This window comes from Mesoplodon bidens (assembly GCF_964165515.1).
Source record: "Mesoplodon bidens genome assembly, chromosome: 8".
NCBI lineage: Eukaryota > Metazoa > Chordata > Mammalia > Artiodactyla > Ziphiidae > Mesoplodon > Mesoplodon bidens.
Window position 1 is genome coordinate 58495191 of NC_138165.1, and position 27540 is coordinate 58522730.

Sequence of the window (27540 nt, forward strand, 5' to 3'; positions counted from 1 at the left end):
AAATAAAATAAAATAAAGTGATTATTGAAAAAAAAAAGACAGCTGTGGGCACACCGTTTTAGAAGAGACAAGGCGCAGATGTTTTTCAATGGTAGTTTTCAACCTTTTCAGCACCAGAGTTTGATCTCTTTTAAGAAACAAGTTCATCTGTGCCATATATTGCTGCATTTGATTATTTGCTGTTTGTTTTTCACTTTTAGCTTGTGCTGCATGAGGATTAAGGCATGATTTAAATGCAGAGTTGTCTCATTTTGGAAACAGTACTATCTGCCAGGGGGCTGGTGATCAGAAAAGAGCGGTGCTGGAAGATTGGAGCTGGAAGACTGGAATATGGAAGGTATTGATAGTTTGAGGGAGGATAGGATAGGGTAGGGTAGGGTAGGGTAGGGAAGGGTAGGATAGGATAGGATAGGATAGGATAGGATAGGATAGGATAGGATAGGATAGGATAGGACCACAAAGGCTGTCTCAGCAGTGTCCTGACGGTAGCTGCCTAAAAATTCAAGGAGGGTGTCCTATTCTTTGTACTGTTCATTTTATTTATTTTTTTAAAGGTTAAGATTGGGCACAAATATAATTTAAAAACATTCTTTTTTATATTTTTGTTTGTAGTTCCTGATATAGAGCCTTGAATGCAACAGGTAGTCAAAAAATGCCTGTGAGATTGAACCCTGAGAAGCCCAGTAAAGAAAACACCAGTTACAAGAACTACGGCACCTTGTCATTCAATTCTGACATAAATATCACCTCCTCAGTGGCCTCTCTTCCCGCATCCCTCACTCCCTGTAAGACACTTGTTATTCTCCATCACATAACTTGTTTTCTGTTTCAACACAGCACTCATCAGTGTCTGTTACTTTTGTGTATATTCACTTGTGTATTTGCCGTCTCCCTGTCTTGTCATCACCATCTAGTTTCCTACTAGAATGTTAGTTTTATGAAGTCAGGGGACTTTGTTTCCCTCGGATCTTATCCTTTCTATACATGGTGTATCCTCAGCTCCTGGGAGAATACCTGGCTTTGGGAAACTTCCAGTGAGTATTTGTGAAATATATGAGTAAACGTCTCTACAGCCCTGACTTCAAGAATAGAAGTCAAAATTGCAGGATCACCATATAATTTATTTTCTGCACTGCCACTTTTGACAATGAAAGAGTACACCAGTAGGTGTCAGGATAAGGATAATAGATGTAAACTTTATAAATCCTGGTTCAATAAATAAAGGAAAAATGGAATACATACACATTTAGATTCCTGGAAGATTTGCCAAATATCAGGATTATGGAATATTTTTTTTTTTTTTTTTTTTTTTTGCGGTACGTGGGCCTCTCCGTGCTGTGGCTTCTCCCGTTGCGGAGCACAGGCTCCGGACGCGCAGACTCAGCGGCCATGGCTCACGGGCCCAGCCGCTCTGAGGCACGTGGGATCCTCCCGGACCGGGACACGAACCCGTGTCCCCTGCATTAGCAGGCGGACTCTCAACCACTGCGCCACCCGGGAAGCCCCCTATGGAATATTTTTTAAAAGGCATTATTACATCTTAATTCAGGAGATCAAGGCATCTAAAGGTCAAGAAAGGATTCTCAAGAACTTATCCTAGCAGACCCTTAGAAGCTAGCTCGAAGTGATTTATAAGTAGTGCTATTTATGTGCCAATGGAAACTATCAAATGACTTCCAAGTGCTTTACACAATTCGATTCCTCTATGTAGTTAACATCCCTTCCTTAGTCCTCTGTGCCTTAGGTCACACAATGACTTTCCTTAGGAAATTTTCGATCGTTTGTCTTGTTTATTATTCTAAGGATTAGAAAAGGTGAATTTAAGTTCAAACTCTAATTGCCTAGAAATCTCTAATAGTGGGATTCAGATTTGGGAAGTATTTTTCCTTGTTTGTTTTTGTTTTACAAGTAGACTAACAAGGTCTCATGAGTCCACAGCACTAACAGAACTGCTTGAAAAGTTAAAGTCATATTTTGTAATACTAAACTTACAATTGGGGGTCCTAGTTTCAAAGGTAGTGTATTAGTATAACATGGAGATCTGCTACATTTCACTGACTTTGTCCAGTGGCAGAATTAGGATATTTGGGGCAAAAATAATGATAAACAGATCTTCTGTCTCCTTGCATTGAACACATTCTTGAGTAATGATACTCAAGACTTGTGAGTTTAATTAGAGAGAGAGGAAAATAGCCACTGGCAGGGGTTGGCTGCCTTTGGGCTTATGATCCAGTCTGCAAGCTTTTCCCCTTCAAACTTTCCCCTATAGTCCAGAACCACCTGGGCAGTGACAAACGTTAACTGAGATTCCCCCCCATGTGCCAGGTACTGTGCTTCATGGGAACTAGAGGGATTCACCGATGACGAATCCAAACAAGGTCACTGACTCCTTAGACAGACATATTAAAATTGATTCAGGGACTTCCCTGGTGGTCCAGTTGGTAAGACTCCACATTCCCAATCCCTGGTTGGGGAACTAGATACCGCATGCATGCCGCAACAAAGATCCCGTGTGCCGTAAATATGACCCGGTGCAGACTAAATAAATAAATAAATATTTTTTAAAAATGCCATTTGAAACATTGTAAATGTTCATTGTAATATATCTATATTGACATGATGACAAAATAAAAATTATTAAAAAATTGATTCAATTTATACATAATTAAAGTATTAGAAGGTGATAGTGGGGATGATGGTGAGATATTCCACGGGAGGCAAGGAACCAAGGTGGAAGGAAGCATACACTCAAGATCGTGACTGAAATATACTATATCACAGCAGAGAGATCCAACATGATAGTGGAGGGTGACGGGGATAGAGAGGCAGGCATGGGGGAGATCCTGCAGGTCCTCGTGGACCATGCTCACAATACAGGACTTCAGCCCTTCTCTACTTTTCCATGCTACCCTTTACGGCTGTTCTCATAGCTGTAGGAGAGTCACACCTCCTAGCAGAGGCCCACGAGGACAAGACTGCAGTGCTTCTGGCTGTGGGATAACCAGAGTAGCTCACGCTGGACAGGAAAGCAACCAGTTATTCACATCACTAATGCAAATAACACCTCTAGTTTAATGAACTCATCTACATGTAATATTACCTATTTGTTTACTGTGTGTTGTCCCTCAACTAGATTGTAAGTGCCATGAGAAGAGGGAAATTGTCTTTTCCCCCCCTCACTGCTTCATGTCCAACACATTGTACTATGACTGGCACATTAGTATTTGTTTAATGGATAAATGACTCTTAAGTTAATAGGAAAACAACTGTTTGGATTTGCATTTTCAAAATATTACTTAGACTGTGATTTTAATGTATGGACTTTGAGTGGGGCAAAAGGATGAGATGTGAGAGTGGACAATGAGAGGAACTGAGTCTATGGGATAATCTTTAAAAGATCCTAGGGAGTCTCTGATAACACTCTTTACTGCTGGTGCGTAGGAAGGTGGAGATGGAAATTAACACATAATAAACACCCATGCTGTGTCAGGTACTGTGCTAGATGCCTACATATACTTCATAGTATTTAATTCTCAAACCCCAAACAAAGCCTCTAACATGTGCATGAATTCCATTTTAGAGATGAAGATGCTGAGACTCAGATAGGGCAAGTTATTTGCCTAAGGAGCTGCAATTTGAAACTCGATTTACCCAACTTTAAAGTTGATGCCTAGCTGGAAACTATACATGCTGCCAATCAGAATATTTGAGAAACTAATATAGGTCAATCAGTCACTGAAATCTTGGTCGTAAGATTTGCCATTTGGTTTCCCGAGGTGCTCTGAAGGCTCTCAATTGTGCAGGAAATGGCATGCTGTTATTTCTGGACACTGTGATTCCCAGATTTTCCTTCTGAGTGATGCTCTCTGTGGAAATGAACTTCAACTTCCTTAGCTATGTTTTTCTAAGGCATATACTGAGCACTGTTGTCAGCTCTGCCCTCTCCAGGATCTTAGAGTTGAGTTCACAGGTGAGCCCCTTTGCCTGCTACATCCTGCGTCTGCTCCTCAATCCCAACTAAGGCAGAGAATTATCAATAGTCCCAGTATGCTCGTTTGTGAATAGCTTAGAAATGAGCCCATATCCTAGTTCCAGTGGTCCAGTCACAGAGCTTCTAAAAACCTTCCAAAGATCTTTGTTTGGTGATCAGATCCAGGTCTTTTAACCCCTTTCCCCATCAGATTCCATTATTCCTCCAACATGCAATTCTGCTTCCCTTTTCCTCCCCTACTTAGTGACTAACCATATAGCAGGATTTTCCCTACGTCCCTATTCCAAATTTCTGACATTTACCTTGTGATAAGCTGTAACTCTTTTTCAGGATGAGAACCCTATCCTAAACCACAGCTCTGTGCTTTCCTGTTAAGCTCTCCTTGTTCTCTTTACATGGACACATGTTTTGGTCCCTACTTTAGCCTGATGGCTGGAGTGCCATCTATTGCCGCCATTTGCCTAGCTCCCGAGTAGCAGCTGCCTCCTGAATTCTTCGCCATTGTTCATTATTTACCCAGGAACTTATAGTATTAATAGCTATCTGTTCGGCAAAGATTTATACTCCCTTTCCTCCACAGGAACTGTTTCCTCCATAACACTGTTGCTAAGAAGTGACTGGCCATCCAGAAACTACATTTCCTACTCTCCTATCTTGCACTGAGCTGGAGAAGTGGAACCAAATTTCATCCGGTGGAATATAGATAGTAGAGATATACACAACTTCCAATCTGGTCCATAAAAACCTCCACAGGACGAGCTGGATATCACCCACCAGAGAAAACTGATTATGTTTAAGCGGTAGGGCCTCCATCAAGCTGTGTCCTTGGTTGACTTCGTGAAGCAGAAACTACCCCTTCCTTTATGTGAGTGAAAAATTAGTCTCTAACCTATGATATGAAGCCACTGTGACTGGGGGGGGGGGGTTTACCTGATACAGGAACTAATTTTACTTATAGGATACATCTTCTTCTAAAAGCCACAGAGGCCAACATTTTTTGAATTGGTCGAACTTAGGACCTTTAAAATAAACACCATCCCACGGGGTCAGCAGCCCCTCTGGGGTCTGCCACTGTTACCAGGCCAGTTCTTCACCCTCTGCCTCATTATAAAGGACTGATACTACTCAGCCATAAAAAAGAACGAAATAATGCCATTTGCAGCAACGTGGATGCAACTAGAGATTATCATGCTAAGTGAAGTAAGTCAGACAGAGAAAGACAAATACCATCTGGAATCTAAAATATGGCACAAATGAACCTATCTATGAAACAGAAACAGACCTACAGACATAGAGAACAGACTTGTAGTTGGTTGCCAAGGGGGAGGGGTGTGAGGGAGGGAAGGTCTGGGAGTTTGGGATGAGCAGATGTAAACTAATATATAGGATGGATAAACAACAAGGTCCTACTGTGTAGCACGGGGAACTACAGTCAATATCCTGTGATAAACCATAATGGAAAAGAATATTGAAAAAAAAGAACGCCTCATATGTGTATAACTGAGTCACTTTGCTAACAGCAGAGATCGGCACGGTATTATAAGTCTACTGTACTTCAACAACAAAAAAGAAACATTAAAAAATAAAAAAGGACCGATAGGAGACCAGGCTCGTTCCCTCTGCTCCCCTGGGTCAGCCTCATGTGATGTCCAGCTGGCCAACATGCCTTATCCCATGTGTCAAGCTATGGCATATGGAGAGATACTTAAAAACTAAATTGTCTTGTGGGAACCAACACAGGGAAGCCACATACCTCCATGGCCACAAGTCTGTGAGCACTCTGTCCAAGCCGTCCACCCCGAGAGCTGACAGTTAACCACGCATCCCACCAGGCAGTGAAGGCTCATCCTCTGGGGCTTCTCCAAGTTACGCTGCAGATGGGAAGGACATATGATTGTACCGGAGAATTCACAGCAACGTCAAATCAAATCACTATCCTTGTATGGGGTAATAATCTTTATTCTATGAGAATAATCTTTCTATATTTTTGTGGGGAAAAATATCCTGGCTTGTAGAAACTGATGGCAAGCCTAGAAAATGATGGCCCTTAATTCATGAAATAGAAACTTGTCAGCCCAAATTTTTTTTGATAAAATCCTCAACTTTAGAAGTAGATTGGAAGTTAAGGTACCAGGAAAGCAGGCAGTTATGTGACACAGAGATCTGTCCTGTCACTCAGCCAGCAAGGAACAAGGAGGATGGATGCCTCACTGTTAAATTTAGGCTCCCTGCCCTCTGGATGGGCCAATAGGACATAGCTCAAACTAATAGCTACCTAGGCTAAAAAAATAAACAGAAAAAGAATAAAACTCAAATCTACAAACCATCTAAAGTTTGTAAAGAAGACCAATTAGACTAAAAACAATCATGCTCTTAATCAAGGGAAAAGTTGATGATACTGTTTCTTTTCCTCTTATCCTCTCTGAAATACACATCTAGGCAAAATTACACATTTTCTAATGGCCAAGGTAGAAGAGGTCTTAGTGAAAGAATAAATCATCCAAGAAACACAGAAAGAATAATAAAAAATTCTGTTTTAGGAATCACACATTGTGTGATTGGGGAAAATGCTAACACTCAATACAAGTTAAATATTAGCAATGTCCACAATGAGGTAAAATTAATGATTATAGAATGATTACTTGCTAAGTGGGCAAAATAGAAATGACCACATGGGATCTATGATCCATTTGAGATATATAGGTATTCTAGGTAGGTTAATTTGGGACTTTAACATTCTTTAAATATTTGCTGGATATATGGGAATTTAGAAAGCAGAGAAACTGATTTTTCTATTAATGAATAGTTTATATTGCTCTTTGTATCAAAGGGAAAGATTTATTATGTACACTAAATGTAAGATTTTCACTTATTTGGAGTTGTAGATTGGTGATTTATTTGTCTTGAAGCAGACAACATCTTGAGAGGGAGATGAAATTAAACAAAATGTTAAAATAAATCACTGACACTTGGTAGACAGAACTCTGCCCTGTATTAGCCAGTCTCAGCATTTCATTAAATGGGATGTTCAATTTCAGATGGTCTAGTCTCAGGGGTGGTGTTGGTCCATGGTGATACTGTTGGTTTAAAGAGATGTTATGGAAATACTTAACAAGGTTAAATCAGGATCGGTGAGGAGGGTTTTGTTCTGATTTTAATTTCCACTTGTGGACTCTTCTTACTTAAGGAGAAATGGGACAACTTTTATTTTGCCGGTTTCCGTGGAAACCTGAGCTAACTGGCCCCACCTATTTACAATTATTCCAAAGATTGTTTTAGTGATTCTTTTTTTTTTTTTTTTTTTTTTGCAGTACACGGGCCTCTCACTGTTGTGGCCTCTCCCGTTGTGGAGCACAGGCTCCGGACGCGCAGGCTCAGTGGCCAAGGCTCACGGGCCTCCGCGGCATGTGGGATCCCCCCGGACCAGGGCAGGAACCCGCGTCCCCTGCATCGGCAGGCGGACTCTCAACCACTGCACCACCAGGGAAGCCCTGTTTTAGTGATTCTTATAATGGGACAGCATATGGTCATCTTTATTTCTATTAAACTGCCCCCATCGTGCATTTCACTTATACGTTGGGAAGGAAACGCCAACTTTTTGGAACAGGTTTGATTACAGTTTTTGTCCAAACTCCACAGATTTTGTCATAGGGAAAAAAAGGGAGCAATAAAATTACAAAAATTCAAAAGCCACTAATTTGAAACTTGGTAGGCAGGCATTTTGACTTACCTTGAGAAGAAAAATGCAACTGTGCGAATTACCTAGCAAACATTTGCTAAGCAAGTTAGCAAAGTATTCTAATAGCAAGTGTCAGTATTCATCTTATATGCAAGGGACAGTGTTTCCTATTTAGGCAAATGAATCACACGCCCGATACAAAGAGTCATATTTAAATATTAGAGTCACCTGATGTCAATAGTTTGTTGGCAAATAAGTTCTTTAAAATAATGGAAAAAACTATATTTTTAACGAATCCATTTCCCCAATGCAAAATGGCCTTTCCTGGTCATTTTAACTAAGTTCAAACTAGTGAGACATAACCGTATGATACTAGTACCTCTACTCTAACTGAACCTAAGCTGTGATGAGAAGAAATCAGACTGTCATTTATATCAAGCATTGTGGAGGTTGCAGACCAATATTAAAACAACAACAACAACAAACAAAGCCATGGGTGTGGGATACAAATATACACAACTCACCTGCTCGCATTGGTCCACACTAACAGGCTTGCCATCACTGCGCACACAGCTCAGAAGGCGGGTCCTGATGCCTTGCCCACAGGTTGCATTTTCATTCAGCTGGCACGTGCTCCACTCTACAGGCACAGGGTCACCACACTGAGTTTCAAAGTTATGACCATGTGAGCAAAGTACAACACACCTTTGATTCTCTGCATTGGTGGAGAAGGAGAGTGTGCACAGAATCCTAAAACCACTTTCAAGTGGCTTCTAAAAGCATCCTGTGATTCTTTTATTGAAAAACAATCAATCAGATCACCAAATAACAAAGTGAGCTACCTTCCCAAGTTTGGTTTCTTGAGGTCAAAAGCCAAATAATTTTTAGAAACCATCTCATAGTTGGCTGAGGTAGGAAAAGAGAAACACTAAGCACAAGAGCAAAGGAAAAGCAGTTCGGAATCATCTACTTGCTGGGGATAATTGAGAGAGGAAAAAAAACCAACAACAACCAGAAATGATGCTAGTCTTTGATGTAAACTTGAAGATGTTTTCAAGGAATAAATATAATTTTCTAAATCATTTGGTATATTTGGTACAGTGGAGCCAAGAGAGGTACCCCAGAAGGGAAAGAGGGCAAGATATATGGACTATTTCAGGAACTCCATTTTAAGAAAATTATTCTCTCATGAGAGAAGTTTTTGTCAATTTGGCTAATTGTATTACAAACTGGATACCAGGAGTTAGAATAAACCATCCCATAACTAATTCTTTTTAAAAAATCTTATTTTATTGTTGTGGGTAGAAAAAAAAAGATCCTAGATCATATACAGTAAGAACCTATCTAGGGAGATTTTTCATATTTGGTAGATGATCTAAGAGCTTAATAGGAAGAGCAAAGCCATGTATAGTAAAATCAGCATTTTAAAGACATGCTCTTCCAGTAAAGGAAATTTTACTGTATTTCTTAAAAAATTATTACGAAAACTAATGATCTGAAGGACCTTTAACTGAAGGAAAAGGGAAAATACACCAGGTCAATGTTCACCTATAAAGACAATCAGACAGCCCCATAGAATTCCCTAGGAGGTTCTCTACACGAGAAATCTTGGTAGTGCCGCTGTGTCCTCAGTGGGGAGTTAGTTTCAGGAAAAGGCTATTGTTTTGCCTCTGCAGGCATGTGGCCATTTGGTCATCAGTACTGAACTCGATGCTGAGACAACCGGTTCCACATTTCATGGCATTCTGTGTGTCTGCCGCTGCAGGGAATGGCAGGGAGCAGATCAATGTGACTACACAGTCCTTTGGTATCAGACACCGAGCCTGGTGGTGCCCAGGAGAAACCTGAGCTGTGTCTGAATGAGGAGGCTGTGGTGATTTTCAGTGCCTCTAAAACATCCCTATCCAGTCACCCCCACATTCATCCTTCGTGAGCCCCATAGAGCAAGTACATCACAAGCTTGAATTTCTTGAAATAACAAAACCCACGGACCAGCTCCATTCTATGACAGCTTGGTTCCTTGCTTCGTGGTTTTCAACCGTACCTGTTAGATTGTACTGGAACTGGAAGCAATTTTCATTGAGGAGGCAGGGCCGCACCTGTGAGTCTTCAGCGCACGTCCTTGAGCTCAGCGAGGGCCTCAGCAGATGGCGGGTTCTTCTCTGCGTTGTGTGTGGATCACACGACTATGAAAATCAAAGAGCAGGCAGAGTTAGAAAGGACCCCGTGTTTGTTGATAAATTCTATGTGCATATCTGTATACACGGAGACACACGTACAGCAGCCACAGGGTAGAGACTGTTGAGAGTATGAAACAGAATATTTAGAAAATAAAACCGTTATGGGATTCAACGTAAATAGTTTTTGGGGTTTTCACCTGACAGCTCTTTCTTGTTGTACATTACGATGAAGCCTACATTTCTATCTCCCATGTATAGTTAGGCACATGAGACTATTTTCATCCATTAAACACTCTCTATTCTAAAATTCGTCTGCCATGTAGCAAGAGATGAATGCATTTTGATGTTTCAATGAATGAAAAAAAGGAAGGTAATGTCCCTTGTGCCCTCAGATAGTCTAGCCCAATAGAAATAATCACACAGAACATTTTAATGAGAAAATCATTTAAAAAAAAACAGAGGGAATTATGAAATCAATATTGCTGATATACCAAAACTTTCCTCTTATTTGGGAGGCCCTCTGATCCACAGAAGATGAGCCACTGCATGCTGTTGCCCTTTCAGCAAAATAAATGTACAAATATGAACTTCAAAGATCTCCTGCAAAAATCAAAATCTACCCAGGGGTCTCACATGTCCTCTTATAGCCTCAACTTATATGACATTCTCGAGCCAGGTAAAGCTACCTGCTACCTGTCATCCATCTGCTCTACTTACAGAGGGCCTTCAGAAGTTCCCCCCTACTGGAATAATCTCCTTTCAGGTGTCCTAAATCCTATACTATTTCTTCTTTAGAACACTAACCAAGGCTTCATCGTTGACAGTCTTTCTCTTAAGAATGACAGATCCTTCTCTTCCTTCCTAAGCAACCCATGCTGAAGAGCACAGGCTTTGATTCTAAACATATACATATATGTTCCACCTGCCCTTATATGATCATTCTTTGTTTCTTTATTACTCCATCTCCTTTTCTTTATAAACTCTTTGAAGGCATGATGGATCATGATTTCTACTTCCCATATCACTCCCTGAAAATCTTGGTATACATTTTACCCACAGTGGTTGTTCAATAAACACCATTAAATATGGTCACAATGCAATTCCAGACCCAGAAACCTCGGGCACATAGATGTTTAAGCCACAGGAAAAAGAAAAGTCTCTGAAGTGATGTCATCAAATCATCATTTCCATATTTGGGATGTTTTGTTTATTTTTTTATTCCTTTACCTTTTCAGATATTGTAGCAAGAACAACCTGTAAACTTAATCTTGGCTGTTAATCAAAATGATAATGTTGGATGGCACTGAAATATGCAGAAAAATGCCACGAAAGTCTCTAATAATTTTAAATGTTCAGAGCCATTGAAACACATTTACTATCCTTGTGGCTTTATAGTTGAATCATCTGTCAACACTTTTAAAGTCATTTTATGTTTTAATTGTATCAAATTGTCTCTAGATGATCAAGAAGAGCCATTGAAATCAGGTAATTATTCTGAATTATCTGAAAAGGAATCCCATGCTAAATGCTTACAAATAATTTCTTATTAGTTTACCAATTTGTTTGTTCTCATGGGAAGGAATAATAATTTAAATGATTTACCAATGAAAGAAAATGAAAGTATCTTAAAAGATACTCCTGATTAGTGTTCTACTACTTTTCTACCTTATAAAAGTCAATTAATGTTTGAACCAAAGGAGCACGTGTAATGATTATGAACCTGCTTAGTCTAAATGATCAAACAAAGCAAAAGAGAAAAGAACATACACACACACAAACATGAACACACAATTGAGATTACTATGTAACCTTGAACAATTCACTTATATATTCTGTGTCTTAGTTCTTCATCTAGACCTGGGTGAGAAAGGAGTTTGAAGAAGATAGAGGCATAATTTGATAGTCTTGAAGAATACCTTCCCTCAGACCTCATAGCTTTTCAGTCTCTAAGTCTGCTGAATATGTTTTTAAGATGATACCCTCTCTCTGCCTGTCATTCATAGCCATGTAGACTTTAATTATCACTTTCTAGAAATTAATATACTGAAAACCAACACTGCAGCTAACTGTCTTACTAATGCTATCCATAGAAACAGGCAAAAAAGAGGCGCAGATGACTGAAATCCACAAACACAATCCAACCTAATCTCAGGTGATATTTGTACATTCCACCTTTTAAAATTGCCCTAGTGCTGCTAACAAGTCATAGATTGACTTATTGTGTCTCCTCACTCCTTTCTCTTCATTAGCTATTTATTGGAAGTTCATAAGATAATGAATAGGTCACTAGGGAGATGAGGGTGGGCTAAGAAAAAAAGAATGACAGAGGAGGCTTACACCCAGATGATTTCTTTATTGGATCAAGACTCTTCAAATATAAACTGGGATCTTTTCTCCCCTAGAGTATTTATACAAAGACATACTGTCAACTTCCTGAATAGAGAAGTGAGAAACTAATGTGTTGATAACTAACCGAAAGTCAACTTTGGACCAGTCTCATTATAAAGGACAAAGTTATATAGCTAAAGTTTATTTGCTAGGGAAGGAGATGACCAATAAGAACCAGTAGAATCTGGTACATAAGCCCCTTTATGATACTAGATTTTTGAACTCAGAAAACCAGCACTTACCTTAAAGTTCAATCCTGCATTACGACACTGTGCCTTCACACCTTTTGTTCTCTCTAGCAACAAGGCCTTTACCCCTGGGCCTGACCTAAATATTTGTACTCATCTGTCAAAATTAAATCAGATATTCCCTCTGAGAGCCTCCACTGACTTCCTTGTACTCTTATAAATGGAATCACCACGTGTAGTAAACATGTCCACTGCACTAGTATTGATATGTGTGTATTCCTTCCAATGGGCTATTTGGAGAGCATGTGTCTTAATTTTCTTGGACATTGAGAGCCTTGTTCTGTGTCTGACATACAGTATGTAAATAAAAAATATTTGGTGGTGTAGGATAATTTGGTTCTTTCTGGGCAATAAGATTGGATTTTTGTAAGCTGCCACTAGCAGACAAAAGGTCAACCCTCAGGCTTCCCTGGTGGTGCAGTGGTTGGGAGTCCGCCTGCCGAGGCAGGGGACGCGGGTTCGTGCCCCGGTCCGGGAGGATCCCACATGCCGCGGAGCGGCTGGGCCCGTGGGCCATGGCCGCTGGGCCTGTGCGTCCAGAGTCTGTGCTCTGCAGCAGGAGAGGCCGCAGCAGTGAGAGGCCCGCGTACCGCAAAAAAAAAACAAAACAGGTCAACCCTCGACGATGATCACACTGTCTAAATGTAAGGGTTCCCCATAGGTCTGTATCTCTGATAAAATGAGAATATAATATTTTCTCTCCTTCCCATACTTTTTCTATAAAATCCAAATGGTATTTCCCAGAATAATAGTCTATCATTAAATTAATAAATTATACCAGTAAATGAGTTTTTAATTTACCCATATAAAATAACAGACAATTTAGATGATTTATCTTCAATAAATCCAACTAAGAATGTATAATTTGATATTTTTCTCACAACATTGAACTATTAACAATGACAGTTTAATAAAACTTGGCATAAATCCAGGTACCTGTGAATTGAAGTCACTCTGTAAATTTCTTGTCCTGAGATAAGCATGACTCCCCAAGGCCTGGCCTTGTCAGCGCCCATCAGATATTGAAACCCAAGGCCTTTACTCTGTTACAGGGTATCTATGATAATTCTGAGAGTGTCTCTCCCTCATTTAGCCAATTAGCCCCATTGTCAGTCAGTAGTTCTGCTTTCTCTCTTTCATGAGGCAAAAAAACCAAAACAACAACAAAAAAAACCATTGCAATGCTTTGTAAGGAAATTTTTGAATGAAGCTAAACCCTGATTCTCAAAGGTTGATAAGAGAAAACCTCTAGGATAGAAAAATTGCCTGAAGAATGTTACTCATGCCTCTCTTGTTTAAAATATTTCTCAGAGATTCTGAGAAACTCATTACAGGCATAAAAAATAAACGTTCTTTGTATATCATAATGCAACAAAGAGAGCAAAGTCAAAACCATACAGACTATATGCTCAGTAAAATTAAGTGACAAGTTGTCTCCACAAACCTCAAACTATGAACAGGTGGGGACCAATGACCAAAGTTATGGAATCTGTGTGATATCAGCATCCAGCAGGAGAAAGAAGAAGGTAAAAATGGGGCATCTGACATACCCAAGAATACCAAACTGGAAGACTAAACCTAGGAGTAGGAGATTTTTACATTCTCCAAAAGCAGGTGAATATAAGGAATCCGTGGAGAGATCAGTAGGTGATTATCAGTTTGGGCAAAGTTTCTCCTTACAGTAGTACTTCCACAAGTAAATGAGAAAGGATGAAAGAATTGGAAGGTTGCCATTTAGCATTTCCTAAATGATAAAGAGTTTAGGCTTTGACCATCAATGATAGCCAAGCACATAAAAAGGGATAACCACACCCTGCGTGCCTCCTGAAAAAGAGCACATCTTCTATGAAGGAGTCTTGCCAAAGACCCGAATCTGATTAACTCTCTGCATCCAACTTCCAATTTACGGGAAATTCCAGGACAGAGGAACATGTTACACTTCACCACGGGGATGCAATATAAGAGACAGACTGGGAAATTCAATAGGAAAGGTGACCTGTTTCCTTACCAATAAATTGCTGGAAGAAAAAAAAGAAAGAAATGGAAGAAGCTAGATTAAAAGAGATTTAAAGACATACATAAAAACAAGCTTGAACTTAATGGCTAGCCCACACAGATTACAGATCTAAAGAAAAAGTAAGAAAAAAGATTATCATAGAAGTCTGTGCAGAGTTGCCTTTTGAGGGAAGTGAGGAGGTTATAACCTGTGAAGCTTTTTGTATGTCACTGGCAAGTTTCTATCTCCTAACCTGGGTGGCTACTTCAAGAGTGTTTACCTGATCATTAAACTGTACAATCTGTTTTACATGGTTTTCTGTATTTGTGTTAAAATTAGTATTTTAAAACATTTTAAAAAGTTATCTATCCTATCATCCTTGGAAAATTTAGGTTTCTTTTCATTATGGGATTTGATAGTCTCCTGATAGCAGTCTTTCCCGAAGTATGTCATTTTCTACAGTGTGTTGTTAATAGGCGCCGAGAGAGAAGAGTTTCACAGTCAAATGCATTTAGGAAATATTGAGCTAAATAGTGCTAAACAAGGATCTTTGTAATAGATCTTTACTATGCTTTTACAGAGTCTTCTATTAAGGCATCAAAATCTATTCTCTCCTTTCTTCCAGGGCACAGGAGTAGACCATATATCCCAGCCTTCCTTGCAGGTGGGTGTGACCAGGTAACTGAGTTCTGACAAATGAAAGGTAAGTAGGAGGCTATGTGTGACACTCCACCTCTCACCCTAAAACCTCCCACATGCTTTCCTCCATGCTCTTCACCCTCTCCAGGGATCTGGAACAGTGATAACTGGAATGGCTTTGAAAGCCAAGCTTGAAGATGGCAGACACTCCATTAGCCTGGATCCCAGGATGACTGTGTGGGGCAGAGTGTCCTATCCCTACCAGGAAATCCCACTTAGGACTGTTTGCTGGGAGATAAATAAAATTTTATTCCATTTCAACAGTTAGAATTTGGGGTTGTTTTTGCAAATAATCTATTATTATACTATACATTGTGATTCTCTCAGAGTCTCAAACTTTTATGTATCCATTTAGCATTCCACATAACACATTTTGGGAAGCATGGACTTGCAGATTTGAAGATATAAATGAACAGGAAATTCTTCATAAATTAAAAATTTATTAATTTATTATCTATATGAATCAATTGCTCTCCTTAAGAACTCTTCTAGTAAGGTTTCCTTTCACTATTTTTTTTTTGGCCATGCCATGCAGCTGTGGGATCTTAGTTCCCTGACCAGGATAGAAGCCAGGCCCTCGGCAGTGAAAGTGCAGAGTCCTAACCACTGGACTGCCAGGGAATTCCCTCCATTTACTTTAAACAAATAGTTTTTGAGAAAACATTAAATGCAAGGCACTGTACCAATGAATAAAACATCATCTCAGGGAGGATTTTTCTTTTATGCTTTGAATTTCCAAGAGATCATGCCTTGTCTCCCCCATAGATTTACATTTTAAAAGAACATTTTAAGGTTTTAGAAGGAAATACAGTTTTTCATCTTCCCTATAAAACAAAGGTGTTTACTAAATTTGCCTCTGAGGAAGTTAAGTTTAATTTACTAATTTGTGTCTGTTGTAAGGTAAGGTAGCAGATGAGACCGATCTAGGTCATCTGAAGAGGTGGTTTTTGCAAACTTCAAGTTATGACATATTAGTGGGTTGTGAACACACTATTAATAACTAATAATTTTATAGTGCTTACTATGTGCCGGTCACTGTTCTAAGTTCTCTAACTCATTTCATCCTCATAACAGCCTTGTAAGGTAGATATATTATTTTCCCCATTATACTGATAGCACAGAATAGTTTAGTAATTTCATCAATATCACACAGCTACAAAAGGGAAAAGCCAAGATTTCAACCCCATCAGTCCAATACTACAGTCCATGTGGACTATGTTCTCAGTTTAGTGGGTAAAAATCAGCACTTTTAAAACTGATAGAGCATAGCATGGAGTATGTCTGTCATATACTCAGGGTGAGAATTATTTCATGAAACTGTTATTTCTGAGATATATATATATATATATATACATGTGTATATATATATATGTATATGTATACACACACACACATACATATATATATATATATCCAGAAGTAAGTGATGATGTATGTGATCATTTGTGATATAAAATGTATTTCTTACAGTGTGTCATGGTCGAAAATGTTTAAAAGCCACCAATCTAATAAAAAATGCTTATCAAAAGAACTTTTTGATTAAATAGACTGTCATGATCATTATTGCAAAACTGCTTTTTCCATTATGTAGGTATGTGGTTTTTATTTTGCAAGTATAAACTATTACTCTTTTTAAGAGGTGGATGTTCATCCTATTTTTCATTCTACAGTATTTCTATCAAAAAAAACTCTTTTATTCTTTAAATACCAGGATTAATTTCAGGATAGAACAATTATTAAGTTTGTATCTATAAAACCCACATTTATTTTCAATTACATGGGATCAAAAGCACAAATGTGATTCTTAAATGTAAACCTGTAAGAAAACATGAATTTATTAAACATATCCTTTCCCATAGAAAATGGGTATGGGGGTAGGTTGATGCCTGCGCTCCATCTAGATAAATTGGACCTAACCAGAGGGAGAGCAAAGGGGATGCCTGAGCCAACTCTTCATGTATTAGAAGAGCACTTCCGTTCAGATTTATTCCCTTTCACAGGATTGTGACAGAATAAAAAGTGGAGTCAAAACTCAGAAAAAAACAAAAATCAAACAAACAAAACTCAGAAACCACTGTTCCCCATTTAGGCATGAGCTAATACACAGTGATCTTAGCCCTAAGGGTGTTCTCCCACAGTAAGGCACAAAGAACATTCCAGCACCTGTGATTTCACTCCTCTCATCTAACGATCTGGGCATTCTCTTAACCTTAGCCAACCTCTTCTGCAGATACACCCAGTACTAGAGTAGTGGTTCTCCAAATGTAGTCCCAGTACTGTACCAGCTGCATCAACATCACCTGGGCACTTGTTATAAAGACAAATTATGGATCCCATCCCAGACCCAATGAATCAAAAACTCTGGGTGAGGGAACCCCCAGCAACACCAGGGGTGGGGTTCAGCAACGTGTGTTTTAAGAAGCCCTCCAGGTGATTCTGATATACACTGTAGTTTGAAAGCCACTGTCTTTGAACCACTGTTTGAACTTTCTATGTATAACAAACTCCTAATTTTCCATACCCCAGCATCTTCCTCTAGTCTTTCCTATCCTTTTCAATGGCAACTCCAGCCATCCAGAGGCTCAGGTCAAAAACTCTGGAGTCAGCTTTGATTCTTATTTACCTTACACCTTATAACTATAGCCTGAGTAGATCCTTTCAGCTCTAACTTCAAAGTAAAATCCATGATCCAGCTGCTTCTCATCCTCTGCACCAATCCTACCCTGGTCAAAGTCACCATCACCTTTCACTTCGATTATAACAATAAGCTCCTATCTGATCCTGCCCTTCCCATTCGATGACTATGTTGAACTACAGCACCAGAATTATCCTTTTAAAATAATGCAAGTTAGATCATGTAACTCCTCTGTGCCACACTCTTCAGTGATTTCCCAACTTAGCCTGAAAACCAAGTCCTTTTCTCGGGCCTACAAAGTCCTGCCCAGTCTGGTGCAGCACTGCGTGTGAATGCTCATGGCCTTCTATGCTCCTTGTACATGGCTTCATAAACCACTTCCTAGTTGTTCCTGGACAGCTCCAAGCACTCTTTGTCTCAGAGCTTTTGTTCTTGCTGTTCCCTCTGCCTGCAATGCTCTTCCTCCCACACCTGCATGATTTGCCCCCTTACTTCCTTCAGGCCCCTGCACAAATGCTCCGCTACTTGAGAGGCTTTCTTTGACCAGGCTATATAAAAACATCAGCAACTCTTCCATATCACTCTTTGTTTCCCTATAGATTTTTTCTTCTCCATATCACTTACCACTACCTGATATGCTATATACTAACTTGGTGTTTTGTTTGTTTTTAATTATCTCTCTCCCCTGTATTAGAACGTAAGCTCTGTGAGGCCTGGAACTCCTAGAGGAAAACATAGGCAGAACACTCTTTGACATAAATTGCAGTAATATTTTTTGGATCCATATCCTTAAATAAAGGAAATAAAAATGAAAAAAAACAAATGGGACCTGATGAAACTTAAAAGCTTTTGCACAGCAGAGGAAACTATTGACAAAATGAAAAGACAACCTACTGAATGGGAGAAAATATTTGCAAATGATATGACCAATAAGGCATTAATATTCAACATATGTAAACAGCTCATACAATTTAACATAAAAAAACAAAAGAAAAACAATTAAAAAATGGGCAGAAGAACTGAATAGACATTTTGCCACAGAGGAAATGCAGATGGCCAACAGGCCTATGAAAAGATGCTCAACATCACTAATCATCATGGAAATGCAAATCAAAACCACAAGATATTCTCATTGATTACTGATATTTCCAGTACCTAGAATATGCCCAAGCCCATAAAAAATACTCAATAAATAGATTTCCACAAACAGTGTATGAGTGAGTGACAACCCACACCTTGCAAGGGCACTGTGGCCTTCTCATTGTCTCAAACAGAAAAAAACATTGACCACTTAGTCTCTCCAGGACTTTGGGATATTTAATGAGTCAAATGAAATTAATGAATGTAAGCATTCTGAGTTCTGGAAATTTTGGATTTTGCAAGTGCAGCGTACTCTTATTATTACTGTATTTTGCACAGGTCAAAAGCATACAACAAAGGAATATTTACTATGACATCATAGCAAACATGATCAGAAATTAAAATACTGTAAACTAAAATTACCGGTCAATCAGAAGGGCCACAGGTTGAATTCCTGGGTCCTACAATGATTGGCTCTGTTTCTTCTGATACTTTACCCTAGATTTGAGGGGTCCAAAGAGATATGCAAACCTATGTATAGCAGAATAGCCTCTTATAGCTTCTGCTTGTCTGTCGAGAGATTAAATGGATAATAACAATAGAGACTGAGACTATATTCTGGATGTGGCCCTATCCCCCAAATAATAGCAAAAGGCAACACTTATAGTATGAAGACACACCTAGCATTGTGGTGAACATTCCGTGAGATTATCTCCTTAAAACCCTTCAACCTCCCAATGATCTAGGTGTATTTTGAATATCCTTGTTTTTACAGATGATAACATTGAAGGTCAAAGAATAAAACAACTTTATAGTAGGTGCTCAAATCAGGATTTACATCTGGCAGGGCCCTTTGCCCCTCAGTCTCTTCAACTGTTCTGCTTGAGAAGTAGCAGTATTTGTGGACCATGTTGAGGTGGGGACAGTGGGTAAAACAATGCATCACAGTTTCACTGTGATTACTGTGGTTATACGATATGTGGTTGTTGTGACTGCTATTTATTTTAACCTGGAAAACATTTAGTATGGACAATGGTAATGAGAGATGGAAAGGAGAGAGAGAACATACACAAGGAACTATGGCTTATAAACCAACCAAAAAGCCAGGCAAATCACAGACTAAAGAATGGGAGAGTCAAGGACAATAAATAAGGCTTCCTGCCTGCCTTTGAGGAGCCTCTGGTTCATGAAAGATGTTCCCAGTCTAGAGGCTGGCTTGTCAGATTTAGGGAGTTAATTGGAAGGAGTGCCAGACACATGTCTTAGTATAATGGGACTGACAAGAGCAGGGGCAGGAGCTACGATATCATCAAGATGATATAATGTTCCTGGTAAGGCTTTGCTGGACAATCGCAAAGAGGAAGTTAGGATGACAAAAAAATATCAGGAGATCTTTGCTTAGCTAAGATGTTTGGGTAAAAATTTTATAATGGTCAGGGACAACCCCACGTAGTTCTTTCAGCTGGTATTTTATGACACCAAGGAGTTGTGAAGGTACATATTTATAATCCAATCAGAGGCCTTGGAACAGATGAGTGATGTATGGCATATCCAATCAGAGAATCCTACTGTCACCTATTTATATTATTGTTGGGGTTTGGGAATGAAGAAAACAGAATAGCCTAAACCCAAGCCAAAATACTTTCAAAGTCATGAAAGAGAAAGAAAGATGGAAGAGACTTAAAGAGATATGCTTAGTGAATGCAGTATGGTTTGGAGCCCATAATGAGAGGAATGTAAATGCTATAGAGGGCATTATTTTGACCATTGAGAACATGGGAATATGGCCTACAGATTAGCTATAAGTATTGTGTCAATGTTCTATTTCCTGAATTCCTTGACTATTCTGTGATTATGTTAGAAAATATCCTTGTACTTAGGAAATGCGTACTGAATTAACAACATTATGAGGTAAAGGGGCATGATGCCTTCCTCAAATGCTTAAATGGTTCAGAAATAATAATAGGTTGGGTATGTATGTACACATATACCATTATGTTTTCATGTGTGTGTGTTTGGGGAGCAGAGAGAGTTAATAAAGCTTAGGTGGCTAACTTAAAGATTGAGGTTATGAATTTTTTGTAAATTTGAAATATTTCTAAATAATTTTTGTTCAGTAAGAGAGAACTATAAATGGCACTGGCACACCAATGTTCAGGAGACACTAATGAATGTCATAAATGAAGCTCAATTCATAGCCATCTCTATGGCACCCAGAGGATCCTAGGTGGCAACTCCTATTTGAATTGAGGGCAGATAAACTCCTAATCTCAATCTCAATCACTCTCCCTCTCCTTGCTTTCCTTCTCTCCTTCTCCTTCTTCCTTTTTAAAAAATTTTCCATGTGATGCTTACCTCTTTCTTTACTCTAAACCCCAACCATTCAAGGACCAAATAAAAAGACAAGCCAGACTAAGCAATAAACTGCACTGGGGCTCCTGGCCTATAATGGGCCCCAGGATGCCATCTGGAATGAGAATCCCAAGATAAAAGTTTTGGTCTCTGTCACCAGTGTAGGAGTGCCGGACCCCTCTTTCGACCCCAGAAAGACTGAATGAAAGTCAATTCTGTGATATTTTTGTGCCCCATTCCATTTCCAGTCCCCACCATAAACCAAAGAAAAGGGGTCCATCACTGCATCAATAGAACGTGTCATGGATCTCATTCTCCACTTTTGCCTTTCCTCTCCCACAGAAGAGTACTGGGCCCCTTTCCTTTCAGACGAATCTTATCCTCTGGTAGCCAAAGTCATTTGATCTGCTAGAGGAAGAAGTGTTATTAAGTTCTGTACATGGGGCTGACAACATAGAGGGCGCCCGCACGGCACTCTGATCTGGGTTCATTCTTTCTAGTCATACCATTGCTCTAGGCTCTCACACACACCGAATCTTTTCTTGCTTTTTTCCCCTCCTTCCCCATCACTCCTCTCTTCTCCTTTGCCTAACTAAACCTTACCCATCTCTGAGGTTTCCTAAGAATGTTCTCTCCCTGGAAAACTTCCCTGATCCTCCCAGAGGTTAGAAAATGTGCCAACATATGCTCTCATTACACCCTTTGCTTTTTCCCTATTAACAGCTTCTACTCTGTTGAAATGAATTAGGAATTTTCTGCATTCCTCATTAGACTGGAGGCTCCCTGAGGACAAGGAATCTTCACTGCCACAGCCCCAATGCTTAACATAGCATTTATCACAGAGGAGGCACTTAATATTGGTATTCACATAATACTTACAATTTATTTTTGTACTTATATGCTAGACACTGTGCTAAATGAGTTACACATAGCAGTCACCACTCTAACTTCTGAGATGTGCATGCACTACTTGCCAACTATTTAACTTCCTGAGGTTAAATAACTTGCCTGAAGTGCCAGTACTAAGAAGGGAAACAAGGAGGAAAGAAAATACAGTGCATTGGGGATGTTTCTAAATCTCAGACTTATTTCCCACAATTGTTATTCAGCATTGCTATGTACCTAATGCTTGCCTTTCAACATGGAAATGAGGATCTCAAAAATAAGACATGCAACCAAATTGCATTTTATCTGGGCACCTCCTGGAATGGGGGGAAAATCTGTGGGAGGAGACTATGGTCTCCATAAAATCTGTAATTATAAACTAATTTTCAGGTTAAAAACACCCATAGTATTTCTACCTGCAAGTACTATTATTTTTCTCTATTACTACCATGTAGCGAATATAGTATTTTAAAACTTAAAAAAAAACCCTGCAAATATGAAAACCTAAGGAATACTAATAGGATATGATGAATCTAATATAGTCAAACACATTACATCCTTCTTTAAGGAACCATAGTTCACTTGAAATTATTCATAGGGATTTTTCAAGGTAATATGTATATTGTAACCAAAATGGAAAGGAAGTTAAGACTTGGAGAGGAACACATAAATTTTAAAAAGCTGAAGTGTGTACAAAAATCAGCAAGAGATCTCTCTGTCCATTAAGACCCATCAGACATACCATTTTACAGAGAGGTTCCCTGGCAATCAATGCTGTAGTGCACCATAGGAGAAATTATTTTTTCACATTTTTTTCCCCATGTAACCAACCTGGGGGATTGAAACGATGCAAAGGAGGACTTGTAGGATAACCCTCTGGTTCTATAAACACATGTTTAAAATTCAAAGTGAAAACCTGGCGTTTTCTTCTTGGACATGAAACATACATTTGGGATGGAATAGAAATCACAAGTAAAATGGAATACAGATCACCAACCTGAGTTCAAAACCATTAATACATAGTAGTTTCATAGGAAAGTTAATAAGCCATCATAATAATGAAATATCATTGACAGTGAAGACAGATGTCACATAGATCAAAGAGGAATTGAGTCATTTCAGAAAATTAAATTTTATATTTCACTATTTTAAAAAGTTGAAATAGTTGCTCTTTTCATACTTTTTGAAGAAAACTTTGTACCTACTTTCAGAAAGCTATGAGCAATTACAAATATTTATTATAAGTGAATTTGGGCTCTGCCTCTGATGCTTTTAAACATTACTAATGCTTTTAAATATTACTAATTTTTGGTGTACTTGTAATGCCAATAAAATCATATTTGATACTCCAGAAAGCAGTTATTATACACACTTTTACAGTAAACAGAGCTTCAAAGAGTGTCAGCAGCCTGTCAAAGTGACACAACAGTAAAAGCAGAACAGAAATCATAATCTCAATATCCCCTCTTTGCTATCTTCCTGAATGTCAAGAACTGCATCAAGTACGTTTTTTTTAATTTGCTAACACCAACATATTCATTTATTAAACAAATTATTTTCATCAAGTACTATCTTTATATGCCTGCTTTATGAACAATGTTTTACCAATATTCATTCAATACCAAGAAGACTAATATTATTATTCTAACAGTGGCTAATTAGTCTTCATTTCCCCATTTTAAATTACATGGGTGACTAAAATCCTCCAAGTATACTTCAATTATCTGGATGCTCCTATATCAAAACTATCCTATAAAGAAAGAGATTTTTCAGAACCTATGTTAGCACATGGTGATTATGAAGCAGGCACTGGAAGAAGTCAGTTTCCTTAAAAACCTGAACTCATTGCCTCCAGAAATAAATAAATGTCATTTTCCTGTGTCTTTGTTTCTTCACTCATTGATTTACCCTATGTGTAATTCACAATGAAGTCAAGACAGTGAAATGAGATAAGATTGAGAGCACTTTGAAGAACAAAAAGCATTCTACAAATACAAAGTAGTGCTGTCTGCACTGCAACTGGGGGGCACTCAAGTGAGGGGGGAGCCCATTCTGGGCTGTGCAGAGAGAGCAGTTCAGCAAAGTATCATCTAAATGAAAACCAAGAGCTAGCAAGTTCCAACTCATCACCAATTACCTGAAGGTTGGAGCCACTCAATCAAGTGCCAACAGAAACAAATTGAAAATTGGTGGAGCACAAAACAGATGACAGTCAGACAGACCCTGGAATGTGAGTTAGTGAGCATGAGAAGGGCTGATGTCCGCTGAAGCAGTTTCTTTGGGGAGGGTAGACGTACATGTGTGGTGTGGCACTAACAGACCCATTGCAAGGAATCTCTCTTACTCCCTATTGCCAAAGACTCAGAAATAAGCAATATTTTTTTCACATCTTTATTGGAGTATAATTGCTTTACAATGGTATGTTAGTTTCTGCTTTATAACAAAGTGCATCAGTTATACATATACATATGTTCCCATATCTCTTCCCTCTTGCATCTCCCTCCCTCCCAACCTCCCTATCCCACCCCTCTAGGTGGTCACAAACCACCTAGCTGATCTCCCTGTGCTATGGAGCTGCTTCCCACTAGCTATCTATTTTACGTTTGGTAGTGTATATATGTCCATGCCACTCTCTCACTTTGTCCCAGCTTACCCTTCCCCCTCCCCATATCCTCAAGTCCATGCTCTAGTAGGTCTGTGTCTTTATTCCCGTCTTACCCCTAGGTTCTTCATGACCTTTTTTTTTTTTCTTAGATTCCATATATGTGTTAGCATATGGTAACTGAAACCATTTCCACTAAGATCAGGAACAAGACAAGGTTGCTCACTCTCACCACTATTATTCAACATAGTTTTGGAAGTTTTAGCCACAGCAATCAGAGAAGAAAAAGAAATAAAAGGAATCCAAATCGGAAAAGAAGTAAAGCTGTCACTGTTTGCAGATGACATGATACTATATATAGTGAATCCTAAAGATGCTACCAGAAAACTACTAGAGCTAATCAATGAATTTGGTAAAGTAGCAGGATACAGAATTAATGCACAGAAATCTCTGGCATCCTTATACACTAGTGATGAAAAATCTGAAAGTGAAATTAAGAAAACACTCCCATTTACCACTGCAACAAAAAGAACAAAATATCTAGGAATAAACCTACCTGAGACAAAAGACCTGTATGCAGAAAATTATAAGACACTGATGAAAGAAATTAAAGATGATACAAGTAAATGGAGAGATATACCATGTTCTTGGACTGGAAGAATCAACATTGTGAAAATGACTCTACTACCCAAAGCAATCTCCAGATTCAATGCAATCCCTATCAAACTACCAATGGCATTCTTCACAGAACTAGAACAAAAAATTTCACAATTTGTATGGAAACACAAAAGACCCCAAATAGCCAAAGCAATCTTGAGAACGGAAAACGGAGCTGGAGGAATCAGGCTCCCTGACTTCAGACTATACTACAAAGCTACAGTAATCAAGACAGTATGGTACTGGCACAAAAACAGAAAGATAGATCAGTGAAACAGGATAGAAAGCCCAGAGATAAACCCATGCACATATGGTCACCTTATCTTTGATAAAGGAGGCAAGAATATACAGTGGAGAAAAGACAGCCTCTTCAATAAGTGGTGCTGGGAAAACTGGACAGCTACATGTAAAAGTATGAAATTAGAACACTCCCTAACACCATACACAAAAACAGACCCACCTCCTAGAGAAATAGAAATAAAAACAGAAAGAAATAAGCAATACTTTTAAAGGATAATTTGCAGTGTATTCTGTCAAGAAGCCTGGTGTGTCTCTTAGCCGGGAGGCCCAATGCAACCAGAAAGAGGCAAAGGAAAGCAACAGAGGTAAACGTGGGAGGGAGCGGATCACTGCAAGTTTGGAAACTCAAGCACGTTAACAGAGGCACAGTTTCAGAGCATTCTACTGAATAGACATTATGAATTTTCATGAGAGTAGAAGAGCTTGCCATAGTTATGAACAAATAGGTCAAGTTGAAAGAACACAGATGCTGGCTTTTGAATTAGGCTCAATTTCAAATTCAGACTCTGCAACCTCAGGTATTATGAGTACAATTAGTTATTCTACTTCTGTATCTTTCACTTTCCTCCCTAATAAAAGGAGGCTATATTATGAGTATTAAATGATATAATGCATACGAAATGCCTAGCACAGAGAAACACTTTTTTATTCGCCCTTATTTACAAGAGTGATTCCAAGGATATAACTGAAATGAGTGGTCTATATTGTTTCCAAAGCTGAATGCCCATTTTACTTCTGACATGTCCTAAATTCTAACAAAATTGATGGCGTTCAGAGGAGACAAAATGTGTCTACATTGGTTCCTATATGATAATGTGTGTGGAGGGGGAGGGAGGGGGAAGAAGAAAGGGGAGAAGAGAGAGCACAAAGGAAGCTTAAAGGCATTGAAAAATGGTTACCCCCTGTGACTACAAGCCTGCAGGGAATTCCCGAGTCTTCCAAGAAGGATGGCTTTGTAGGGAAAGGGCAAAAGGATACCTGAGTGATTGACCCAGTTGTGAACAGTGAGTCACTCCATATGCTTCTGGTGGATTCTTTCCTGTTATATATTAAACCCTCTAGCTTCTATTAGAAAGTAAAGCTTTATAAAAGCATTCAAAATGAATTTCTTTGAGCTAGATGTTTGTCGATATCATATGAGAAGGGAGAATATAAAAAACAAGAGAAAAGTCTCTAAGGTTTTCTTTGGAGGGTTGCAAATCATTGAATTATGAGTTACACAGATATTTACAAGCTTGGCCTAGGTAGAGTAGGCCAATAAATGCTGTGCAAGTGATTTATGGCACAACTGTTCTAACACATTAATAGCAGGAAATATATTTAATTTGTTCTCAGGGAGGCACATTTACATTATTCACAACAAGCCATTTACAGGGAAATGTGCAACCCTTAAACTAAGGTGAATGCATCTCTAGTGGGTTTTGAACAGTTATAATTGTCTAATAAATGCTTGTAACTTAACTTACTGTATAGCCAATGTAAATGTTCACTAGCTATCCTGTAAGCACTTTATTCTCTGAATTAGCAAACAGCTGTGGGACGCATGGCAGAATCTGTAATCTGATAAAGTTCTCTGAGTACTGAATGATAAAGAACCTACTTTCCCTGCTGAGATTTTGCTAAAGTGTGCAAAAGAAAACCATCTTTTATTCCTGATCCTATATTCTAGATTTGTCAGATGTAGCAGAATGATATATTTCAAGATTCTGAAGATCTCTAAGCATATTTGGCAACTGTCTGAAAAATGTACCACCTGGCAGACTACTATGGCATTGTACTGATTTGCATTCTACTGCACTAAGACAAAAAAGCATTAGGGGGCTTCCCTGGTGGCGCAGTAGTTGAGAG

At 38.9% G+C, this 27540-nt stretch overlaps 1 protein-coding gene across 1 annotated transcript in view; it reads right to left on the reverse strand.

Annotated features, from left to right (window-relative positions):
* Nucleotides 1–27540, reverse strand: part of THSD7B (thrombospondin type 1 domain containing 7B) — a gene marked incomplete at its 5' end in the record, with an annotated part of 794653 nt that overhangs the window by 35435 nt on the left and 731678 nt on the right. The window contains 3 exons of the mRNA XM_081243155.1: nt 5745–5862; nt 8195–8310; nt 9715–9856. Of these exons, the coding sequence (XP_081099281.1) occupies nt 5745–5862; nt 8195–8310; nt 9715–9856 (376 nt within the window). The remainder of the gene's footprint in view (nt 1–5744; nt 5863–8194; nt 8311–9714; nt 9857–27540) is intronic.